Source organism: Barbatula barbatula (assembly GCF_947034865.1).
Source record: "Barbatula barbatula genome assembly, chromosome: 2".
In the NCBI taxonomy this organism is placed as follows: Eukaryota; Metazoa; Chordata; class Actinopteri; order Cypriniformes; family Nemacheilidae; genus Barbatula; species Barbatula barbatula.
The window spans coordinates 13,906,667-13,918,333 of record NC_136767.1 but is presented as its reverse complement, the minus strand read 5'-3'; the positions used below and the strand labels follow the sequence as shown (position 1 = coordinate 13,918,333).

Below are 11,667 nucleotides of genomic sequence, written 5' to 3'. Positions count from 1 at the left end.
ACATTTAATTAAAAAATATGTGATAAATAAAAAAAATATTGCTAACAAAATAAATATATAATATATATATGCTAATAATAAAATAATAATAATAATAATAATTATAAATTACTTGCATGAGTGAATTGATGAACAGTAAATGCTTAAAAAAAACTTTAAGATTAATTAAGTTGTATTAATGTTTTATTGTTGGGGTCTCTAACCATAAACCGAAGTCATGTACCAATTTTTTTAAATGTGGGAAAATTATTATTAATTAATTACGAGATTTATTGGACATTTTGTTTATTTTCAGTTCTCACAAGATTTGATCGTCATTACATATCAATCAAAATGTTTCCTAAGCTAGCTAATGGGTTTTGGGCTTTGTCTCTCAAAGCACAACAGGACTACTGTGAATCGAGAACACAGAGATTTTACCTTACAGTCTTCATCTTTCATGTTCTTCATGTTAATTTCTTCTCTTCAAATTCAGGCTTTGCTAGCGGTGCTGCGGGAGAGCCATCGCACACGTACCGTCTTCCGCAAGGTGGGCGGCTTCGTGTACGTCACCTCGCTGCTGGTTGCCATGGAGCGTTCTCTGTGCGTACCACCTGTCAGTGGCTGGGAGAAAGTCAACCAGAACAAAGTCTTTGAACTTCTGCACACCGTATTCTCCACGCTGACGGCAGCCATGCGCTACGAACCCGCCAACTCGCACTTCTTCCGCACCGAGATCCAATACGAGAAGCTGGCTGACGCTGTGCGACTGTTGGGTTGCTTTTCCGATGCTAAGAAAGTGGGCCCAGCGACCGTGTTTCCCTCAAACTCCCAACCATTCCAGCGGTTACTGGAGGACGAGATGGTACCGGCAGAAAACGTGTGTCCCACACTCAAGCACTGCAGCAAGCTGTTCATCTACCTGTACAAGATGGCCACAGACTCATTCGACAGGTGTGGATTAATAAAAGCTTTCTGTTTCTTGATGGATAGAGAGTCGATGGTCATGTGTTCATGTTTCTCTGTGGGTAAATCAAGTCTTTTCTAAGAGAGAGGTTGAGTAGAACTGTGTAAACACAGTCCAAAAGCAATTCGTTTTAATTAAATATTATAGTTATTTCTTCAATCTTACATATATTAATTAAATCTTCAAAGAAATGTTTTAACATTTTGATTCGGTTGTTCATTCATGTTATTTTTGTTGTATTTTGTTCAAACGTTTGTTAAAACAAACTGAAACAGGAAGTTCTTCTGAACCAGCACTGCTAACGTCTTCTGAATTGGTTTATACACCCATTAGTAACGAAGAGTTTAGACATACTTTTTTGTTAAATTTTTCATAAGATCATTTTGTGTTCACACCTTCGCTCTTTATTACTTGCGGGAATAGTTTGTTTCACGCGAAAAAACATTGCACGGCAGGGAGTGGCTTCATGCGTTCGGACGTGTAAAAAAGCCTGTAGTTGTCAATGAGCTCTTTGCGTACATTTCTTGCACGAGTTGAGTTTGGAGCAACAAGTGAAAAATAATGAAAGAATTTTCATTTTTGGGTCAACTCTCCCTTTAAAGACATGTAATACAAAATCTAAAACTCAAGCATCTCTCGGTTTAAGCTCCAAAAACCACAAGATCATTATGAAAGCGTTATCACACATCCTCACTTTATATAAACTGATGCAAATGCCTTTTCATACCATCTGAGTAGCAGTGCTTCAAGCTTGTGTCTGTTAGATTTGCATGACGTGTAGTTCCTGTAAATGTGCTCTGCTGTGAGCTATATTTTCAACAGGAACTAACTGCCTCCCTCTCTTGCTCTTTCTCATTTCTGTGTCTCTCGTAACCTCTGGCATTGCCTGGCTGCACACGCTGGGTGTGTGTGGTATGGACCTGCTGTTTGTTTGTGTTTGGACGGCTGTGGGAATGTTTGCGCTGTCTTTATGCTGATCGGTGGTGCGTGTTTGTGTGGTTGAACCGCTGTAGTCGTGCCGAGCAGGTGCCTCCCTGCTTGACTCACGAGACCTCGCTGCCCTCTCCATGGGGCACGCCAGCAATCGCCAGGAAGAGGTACTGCTTTCTGCCACCTCTTCCCTGTTCCTTCTCCTTCACTTCCTTTTTTCATTTCCTATTATCTGCTGTCCAGAGATCAGATCCTTTGGTTTCCATTTTCCTCCCACTTCCTTCATTCACCTTTTGCTTTCTTGGTCACTGTCTTTGTTTACTGATAACCTCGATCTGTCTAACGCATTAGTCTGGAGTCATTTTGGTTTTGTCCTATGATTGTAAATGCCAAGAATCACATATTATGTGACAGATCCCTCAAGTACATCTATAACGTAAGAAAAGCACATTTTGTCTGTGAAATCGTGTCGCATCTGGTTAGGATACAGAATATCTAGATAACAGAGACAAGCCAAGATGTATAAATGAGTATAAATGTGCATACCAGTATTGTGCTGACAATGATTGAGTGATATCGTCTTTTTTTAATAGACATGGATACCACGGCTCATCCAATTCTGCTCCCAGTAAACCGTTAGCGGACCTAAAACTGCACTTGGGGAATCCCACTCCGCTCTCTTCAGACCCTGTAGTCATTCATCCAGGAGCAGTTTTGGCAATGCTTGACCTTCTACCTTCTGTTTCTACTGACACGCAGCCTGAGGTACAGTATGAGCTGCTTGCTTGGAAGTGTCAAGCTTTCAAATACTTTTTTATTCCAAATTCTCTGAGGCCTGAAGCTCACTTCACTCTCAATTTGCTTGTCAGCACGCTCTGGATCTTCAGTTAGCGGTCGCTAACATCCTGCAGCTGCTGGTGCATTCGGAGAGGAACCAGCAGATCCTTTGCGAAGCCAGTCTGCACTCACGTCTTCTTCAGCGCTCCAGCTGTGCTTTGGGAGATGAAGATCACCCGCTCCACCCACCCCTGCAGAGGATGTTTGAGCGACTGGCCTCACAGGCCCTGGAGCCAATGGTGCTTAGGTGAGTCTACAATTCATTTTGTAGTGGATATTTCATGTTATATATCAAACATATTTAGGAGATTACCATTTATGAAGCTACATTTTAAGATATGGTTTTCTACCCCAGCCTCCCACATCTGAGCTGTTTATACACTTTCGATATTATTTATTCCAAGACCAGATGAGTCAGTTGAAATTTGTTTTGCTCCTGGGGATCTTGCGTGATTTGGTCTTTTTAGATTATCATCTCCTCGCAGCTGCATGTTTGCGTAAAAGGACAACATTATTCAAAGCTCTCCATGGTTAGTCTCGAAGTAAAAGGGATTCGAGGTTTTCAATTTTCTACATGGCTGGTCTAAAATGATGCAGACTTTGCTATAAAAAACCCTAAAACAACTAGTCACCTTAGTTCATTTGAGGAATCAAACATGGACGTTGAGCCTCAGTCACCTGTGGAAAATTCTGCATTGATGTCGCTTTCCTCATTTTCACCTCTCTGTTGTGAAAAATGTATTCTCAAAAATGTTTTTAATGTCTGTTCTGCAGGGAATTTCTCCGACTAGGGAATCCTTTGAATTGCGGCGCATGGGACAAAAAGCTCCTGAAGCAGTACCGCGTCCACAAACCAAGCTCCCTCAGCTATGAGGCTGAAATGCGAAGTAAGAAAGTAAAACCGCATGCGTGTGGACTGCTAGAACTGTCACTCTGCTTTTGTATCGTCATTGTTGTGTGCTCTTGTCTCTGTCGCTTCTCTGTGGGCCAGTGAACGGAGAGAGATTACTTCAGGCTTCAGTGACTGTGATCTAGGGAGAATTGCCATCAATCAACATCAGAATCAAACAAAACAAATTCCCTTCTTCTCTTTATCTCCTCCAGCAAAGACTGGTTCAGTTGAACGGAAGTTTACTGGAGATGAGTTCCCAGCTTCCCTAATTACCAGTGAAATGACTTTTCTTCAAGCTTGCACTGTGTGTTCAGCTAGTCCATGCGATCTTGTCCATTTAAAGGTTTTCTGTTTGCTTACTGGAATGTGAGATGGGGAAGTAGTTATTTTAGTTGGATATATTTACAACAGATGAGCTCTGTTCCACTGCCTGAGTTGGCGCTCTTTCCACTTTGAGTTGCAAGAGTTTAACTTAATTTACATTATACTCAAGTAAGCTTAACAATTTATAGCACATGGTTTGGGACATTCATTTCAATTTAAAAATGCTGGATATTCTAAAGTACTGATTCGTTTTCTAAATGCTCTTGGTAATGCTGGTCTGCTTAGTTAAGAAGATAACAAAATGGCAATGCAGTTAATTGGTGATTCGCAGTGTTATTTAAATAACAGTTATTACTGCAGTGTAAGAGAATTAACGCTTTACCAAGTTATCTTATATATCGCCGTGGACAAAAAGAATGTTTTCTGAATTATAGGTATTTGTTTAGGTAAAGTTTTGTTTTATTCTGTGAGCTCCTGACAACATTTCTGCCAAATTCGAAATAAAAATAAAAATAAATGTTTCTAATTTGCAGAATTTTGAAAAGGGTAAAACTGAGAAATAACGGAAATATGCAATGTTTTCAGATTGTCTTAAAATGTATTTAAAGAACATGATACTAATGTTTTTACATGTACATGTTCATTCAAAAGTTGAGGATAATTTATTCATTCCTTATTTACATTTACCCTAGATTGTAAAATATAAAAAAACTCGTCAAAGCAATAATGTATTGATGAGAATTGTGTTGTGACTAAAGAAAACTAAAACAAATCAAAGCTATGTTAGATTGTGGCTACTGTTGCCTTGAATTTGCAGTTTCTTCAGATTTCACCCAGAGATGCCTTTCCTGATTATTTAGTCCAAATGGTCCTTTTTAAAAAAAAGTTTTTCTAATGAAAGAAGCTGTTTGTCTACAAAAAGCAAATGCCTTTAGATAATTGTATAAGATCATCTTGATCATGATTTTTAAGAACACAACATACATTTTTACAGTCAATTGATACTAAACGTTTGAACGGTTGTGTATATTAGAAACATTTCAAACATGATTGTTTAATCACAGATTTCCTGCTTTTTGGCATTCTCTCAGACTTTCACATTGCTGTTGAGTGACAAACCTGAGGTTTGCTTCTGTTAGAATACATCAGACAACAGCCTGAAAATGTTTGAAATGCTGTGGAATACCCGATTATAAACGAAACAAGTGTCCTCTTTTTATTTCTGTTTCCTTATAAGAGCATTAAGATGACAAGTCTGTTGCACAGAGTTACATGTATGGTGTGTATGTATGTTAACCCTACCACCGCTTTATCTTTTGCATCTCCAGACAGCTTGACTTTATCCATGGAGGGTTTTGGGCCGGATAGCGTGTTCACAATTAATGAGGACAACAGCCAGTATCGGATCAGCCGAAGTCTGGTGCGATCGGCCGAGGACAGCACTGTGCCCCTCACCCGAGTCAAGTGCCTGGTCTCCATGACAACGCCCCATGACATTCGCCTCCACGGCTCCTCTGTCACGCCTGCTTTCGTAGAGTTTGACACATCATTAGAGGGCTTTGGGTAAGGCTATGAGTACTCGTCTGTATTACATTTGAAAGATCAATCACGATTTTTTTACATAGTCACTGTTTGTAAACAACCTAGGGATTTCATTGGCTTCAGTTTAGAATTGATTTCCCAAATGTATACAGTACATTGAACGAAAAAGAATTGCATGTTGTGATTCTCCAGGATTGACCTAGTTTTTGAAGCCCCCCAAAAACAGGCTTGAAATACACTTAAATCTCTCAATTGATCACAGTTCAAAGCGCAACATAGAATCCGCACTGCGCCTCCATCTGTTTGTGTTTAAAATAATCCCACCAGGATACATTGTAAACTGAAATAACACGTCTTTAGTGTTTCAGCTATTTCATTTCTTATGATCATAGTTTGTCTCCTTTCCAAATTATTAAAAGCTCAGATGGGAGGTTTTTGTTTTATGAAATAGGGCAATTTTTGCAACCAACATACGTAACAAGACCTATGCGCATCAAATAAGATCAGTTTTTATAATAGAGTCTCAGGTATTATGCAGTAGTTTATCGCCACATATTCCATTAAACCTGTGCATATTGCACAGATGAACTGATGTATCATTTATATCTCTGTCACCAGAATTCTCCCGTGTATATTTCCTTCTAGATCCCTAAATAGATCACGCACTTTAGAATAGTATATGTAAAAATCAGTTGTATCAGCCCGCATTTCATCTCATAAATGCTGAGAAAAAGACGCACACACACACACAGTGCGCTCCCCATCTGCCTTCATGAAATATTCATGTAAACACGTTCTGTATTGGGACACGTGGACCAGCCTAATGGTGCTGCCACAGCTGGGCTTAGAGCTTTTTGGGTTATGAACGAGCGCTCAGGAAAGGGGGGAGAACATTAAACCCTTTCCGCACAAACACATTTACTTAACTGATGATAGACCTGAAGATAGACTTTTTTGTTTAAATATGAAGCTTCTTATAATGAACAAAACCATAATCCTACCTTTGAGAGAAAGGGTTTGCATTTTTTAAATACTTATTTTAAACAAGAACATCCTTTGAATGTCCCCAAAGGGAGGCTTTGTATGATTTAGGTAACGGCTGGTGCCAAATTAACTAAGTGAACCCAAATAAACATCTGGTGGGAGATGTTAATGCCTAGCTCTTTCTGGGCGGATGCTTTTATTGTTCTTTTCAAAAAAATCCTAAACCCTCAAACATCATGTATGTAGTCTGGTTGTCAGGTGTTTAAATACATTTATCAGAGGGTTTTATAATCTGCTGTAAACCGTATTCGGATGCTGTTATGATGAGCAGAATGTGTCTGCGTTATATAAGGCACGACTGCCACTAATAGAAATCACATAAATCTCCTCAACACAATAAGCCCCCAATGTGAAATCTTCTCACATTTTATGACTGTTTATCACCGAGAGGCGAGAATAAAATGTGCAAAATGCCTGGCCTCCGGGAATTCCGGAGATTCATTTTTATTTGTTGTCCTCTCATTCTTCTTTCCTCTCCAGCTGCTTGTTTTTGCCCAGCCTGGCTCCGCACAACGCACCATCCAGCAATGCCAACACATCTGGAGTCAGTGACGGAGCGGTGGTCAGCGGCATGGGAAATGGTCTGTACACACATACACGCTGCACATAATCCCTTATTATTATAGCACTCAGTGTATTTTCCTTCTGGGAAATGCACATTTTTATGAAGATAAAGCCTAATATGTGAAAAATATCAAATGTTTTTATTACGTTGATAAAGATCCTCTCATAGTGTATTTACCCTCATACCAGGCATGATGTATATGACTTCCTTTTTTCAGTTTAACAAACATTTTGTAATATAGAAATATAGAAATATAAATTGCTTACACACACGTTATTCTGAAAACATTCATTAATACACTTGGAGTCTTCGGATTGCTTTTATGATGTGTTTTATAGCCTCAACAAGTTGGGACTTAGTGACAGTTATTTTGATCTATTTATACCATTCAACTAAAAAAGGAGGTCATGTTTGTACATCCGAGATGGCATGAGGGTGAGTAAATTATGAGAGACTTTATTCATTATGCCACATATTACATCCCATCTTATCAAATACGGTAAATATATTCATGGATATGAAGTATTGATATCGGTGGAAATGATCTCATTTTAGATATTTCTTATTCTAAGCGTTCAAGTAATGAATATGTTGCACTTTGTTCTTTGAATTGCTTGTACATAATAATACATGACAGTAGCACAGATGCTGTATGTTACATTGGATAGCGATGAAATATACAGTTGGTCATATAAAGATATTAGCAGTGCTGCCATTGACCGATCAGAATGGAGTATTCCAGAGAGCCAATAGCTCAGCAAAAATGTTATTTTGGAAAGAAAGTAGTTTGTTTTCAGGATGTCGGAGTTTATGAAGGTGAGATGGTAGGAGGACGTAGCAGCTTGACAGATTTCGGATGGAGTATGTGTGCTAGACAGACGAGAGCGATGGAGAGCACAGGAGTGTGACTGAATCTGGTTCAGTCTGGAGACCAGGAAGAAAGTGTGCTGAAACTTGACAGAGCTTGACAGAATTAGTGTGTGTGTGTGTGTGTTTCACTCCTGTGTGAGAGTCACCAGAAGCCTTGAGTAGGTGATGTACAAGTGCCTATGTAGTATTAATGAGGTGATTCAAGGCTCGCTGCTTCCTTCTCTCTCTCACTCTCTCTCTCTTCCTGTCTTCCTTCATTTTACAGTTCATCCTCCCATTCCTCCCCTTCTCTCTCTCGCACACTCTCTCTGTCTTGAAAGTAAATGGATGATTCAAGTATTTATAGATAGACTCCTGCATCATGTCTTCTGACCTATTTTTGTCGATGACATCATCATTCCTGCATGGAGAGTTTCATTCAGATCTCTTGCAGTCGGGTTTATTGTTCTTGTCTTTTTGGCAGGGGTTTCCTGGGTTGAAGACGGTGCAAGCCAAAGTCTTATGGGGCTTGAAAAATGTTAAACATGTTCGCTAGATGTAAAGGTTTATTATGAAAGATTTTTAGAAATGAATAGGCTTTGAAAATGGGACTTTGTTTCAGTTATTAAATGCCATTTGTGCTGTATGTGCAGTTGACATCGGTCTGACAGCAAAAGTTTAGAAAACAGATAATACTATATTCATTGTATTACTAATATTAGTAATAATTCGTTTTCAGTTTTGTCACAACACAAGACACATTTGCCGTTTATTTGTCAAGTTACAGTTATGCGTTGGCCAGATTATTCTATCCAAATTGACTAACAGGGCATTCAGGTTTACATTGTAGTTTGTGTGCGTGCTCATTCTGGGAATGGAACCTATGATATGGTCATTGCTAGTGTCATGCTGTCTGCTATAGGAAATCAGCGTTTGACCATTATGTTTTAATGGCTAATTCAATACTCTTGGAAAGCATTGGGTGGTTGATATCTAATATATGATGCAATATGATGGCACAAATTTGCTGAATTTGAATAAATCATAGCTTTTTACTCAAAAGATATTTAAAAAATGTGCACTATTAAGTGGACCGGTTTATCTGTATATTTTAAAACAGATCTTTGGTAGAATTACAATTTTTGTTGATAAATCAGACTATTGACCAGTTCAGATAATGGCAAAAAATATACATATAAAGATGAATTGAGCTGACTGCTGTTGTATAAGAGTGTATATAATCGTATAAATCAATAGTTGTATAGTATTAAATGTGTATTTAAGGTTTTGTTGTTCCTGTAAAAACACACCGCTAAATAAATGTCAAATTTTGTTCTGTCCAGGCGAGCACTTCTTTCCACCCCCATCTGGCCTCAGCTACTCGACGTGGTTTTGCGTGGAACGCTTCAGCACGGGCCCACAGAGCCACGCGGTTCGTCTGCTTACTGTTGTGCGGAGGGCAACCTCATCCGAACAGCACTACGTCTGCCTGGCCATCGTGCTTTCCGCTAAGGACCGATCTCTCATTGTGTCCACCAAAGAAGACCTGCTTCAGTCCTACAGCAAGTGTTCTTTTTTAACTACATTTTGCACGCCGCTTTCACTTCCTTTTTAACCAAAAGTTCAATGTTCCAAAGTTTCAGTGTCGTTCAGTTGTTATGGGATAGATTATAAGCCTATAGAGCAAAATACAACATGATTTAGAAGACTTCAAAGTACACTGTGTTTTGTAAGCTCAAATTAATAATTGACGACAAATGTTAAAAAAGCTGTTTCATATGGAGCCCAGAGGAAGCGTTCTTTCGTCTGTGGTTAGTGACATGACATCATTTCCTCTCTTCCCTCACAGTGGATGACTTCAGCGAGGAGTCGTCCTTCTATGAGATCCTGCCCTGCTGTGCTCGCTTCCGTTGTGCTGACCTCATCACCGAGGGACAGTGGCACCACCTGGTGTTGGTTATGAGCAAAGGAATGCTGAAGAACAGCATGGCAACCCTCTACATCGACGGCCAGATGGTCAACACAGTCAAGGTGTGGCTCAGCTCCTGATTTGAACATGCTAATTTAGTTTTGACTGAAATCACAGGATAAATGGCAGTGTGATGGTATGTTTTCCACTGTCTGCAGTTTCTGTAATAATGTAGGTTTTATTTATCAAAACCAAAGGTTTTAGGAGCGATTTCATAGCAGGCAACAATTTCTCAGATAAACACAGAACTTCTCACATGTAATCTAAGACTCACTGCGGTGAACCTCTGCTTCCTATTGAGGTTTTCTTTGATGCTCTCTTTCGACACCAACACCTCTTTTACTATTGCTGTCATAAATCAGAGGTTATTTCCTGCCTCAGGAAACCATGAGGTCACGCTCTGCTCTTTTGTTGTTTACTTGTCATTGTAGCTGCACTATGTTCACAACGCACCCGGCGGATCGGCCTCCGCGAACCCGCCCGTGTTGAGCACGGTGTACAGCTACATCGGCACGCCGCCAGCACAGCGCCAGCTCTCCGCTCTGGTCTGGCGACTGGGTCCCACACATTTTCTGGAGGAGGTGCTGCCTGCTGCCAGTGTGGCTGCCATCTATGAGCTGGGACCCAATTATGAAGGCAGTTTCCAAGCTGTTTACCTGCCATGTGAGTGCATAACTATGTACAAAGTTTGAAATGATTTTTTTTGTATGGTTTTATGGTTAAGGATGGATTTGCTATGAATATATTTTAACTTATGATAGTGTTGTTAAAATGTCTAGCAACATAGTTTGCTAGAAATTATGCAAATAAGATAATGGCACACATGTTTCAAATGTGCTTTGCATAGTGCAATTCTTGCGATTGAGATCTGAGTGATATAGTACTATATTGCTATAGTGATCTAAGGGCATCTAGGTTTAGGGCATCTAGTGATCTACTGTATGCAAAAGTGGTGCGGCTGACTTTGAATTTGACTCTGAATGTTTTATCACAGGTTATATCCAGTGGTTTTTGTTTGTGGCTTATCACTAATAATTTTCTTCTGGGTTTGACAGGTAAAGACTCAAAGACAGAGGCTGTACCGCCCTGCCCTGTTGCTTTGGTCCCTGAGGAGAAAGTCTCTTTCAGTCTCTATGCATACTCTGTATCTACCCTCACCGTGGCCAAAATCAGAAAGGTCTACAATAAACTAGACAGCAAAGCCATTGCCAAACAGGTCAACAGTCTTTTTCAACATCAATACACATACACGGCGACAATCTTGTTCAACATTTTTATTTATAGACTCATACACACACATTTCAACAGTCTTTTTCAACATTCGTATTTATAAACACATACACATGTATTCATATATAGGAAATGTTTACGTTTTTTTTTATTTACACTGCATTTCAATTAAATGTTGAATGTTAATTAATTTTTATAGTTGAAATATTTCTGAAATATATGCATTTGTGTGTAGGTGTTTATAAATCCAAACTTGATATGCACAGTACACAGAAAACAAAAGTTGTGTTTACATTATATATGTCTATGCGATTAATCATTTATTTACTTCACACACTTTACTTTTTTGTGTCTAACACAGAAAAATAACATTGTTTAAATAAAAAACACTATCAACAGTTGTTCAAATGCCGGTCAGGTCTGCTTTCACAGTACAGCCAGATGACCTATTGTGCAGTCGAGGGAAATTAAACCGCATTTAATTCACAATGTTTTCCCCTTCACTTGTGAAAAGCTTGTCTGATGAATCATTCTATCTT

General features: G+C 39.2%; 1 protein-coding gene across 3 annotated transcripts in view; it reads left to right on the top strand.

Moving 5' to 3' along the window:
• The window catches only part of wdfy3 (WD repeat and FYVE domain containing 3), a 60,753-nt gene that overhangs the window by 25,170 nt on the left and 23,916 nt on the right, over positions 1 to 11,667 (top strand). For 2 of the 3 annotated variants that reach the window (XM_079479400.1, XM_079479399.1), the window contains exons 12-21: positions 476 to 933; positions 2,470 to 2,641; positions 2,746 to 2,960; positions 3,488 to 3,600; positions 5,258 to 5,492; positions 6,996 to 7,096; positions 9,273 to 9,491; positions 9,779 to 9,960; positions 10,330 to 10,561; positions 10,954 to 11,114. In XM_079479400.1, coding sequence (XP_079335526.1) covers positions 476 to 933; positions 2,470 to 2,641; positions 2,746 to 2,960; positions 3,488 to 3,600; positions 5,258 to 5,492; positions 6,996 to 7,096; positions 9,273 to 9,491; positions 9,779 to 9,960; positions 10,330 to 10,561; positions 10,954 to 11,114 — 2,088 coding nt within the window. Of the gene's footprint in view, positions 1 to 475; positions 934 to 1,959; positions 2,044 to 2,469; positions 2,642 to 2,745; positions 2,961 to 3,487; positions 3,601 to 5,257; positions 5,493 to 6,995; positions 7,097 to 9,272; positions 9,492 to 9,778; positions 9,961 to 10,329; positions 10,562 to 10,953; positions 11,115 to 11,667 lie in introns of all 3 variants that reach the window. The other variant, XM_079479401.1, reaches the window with a different exon arrangement.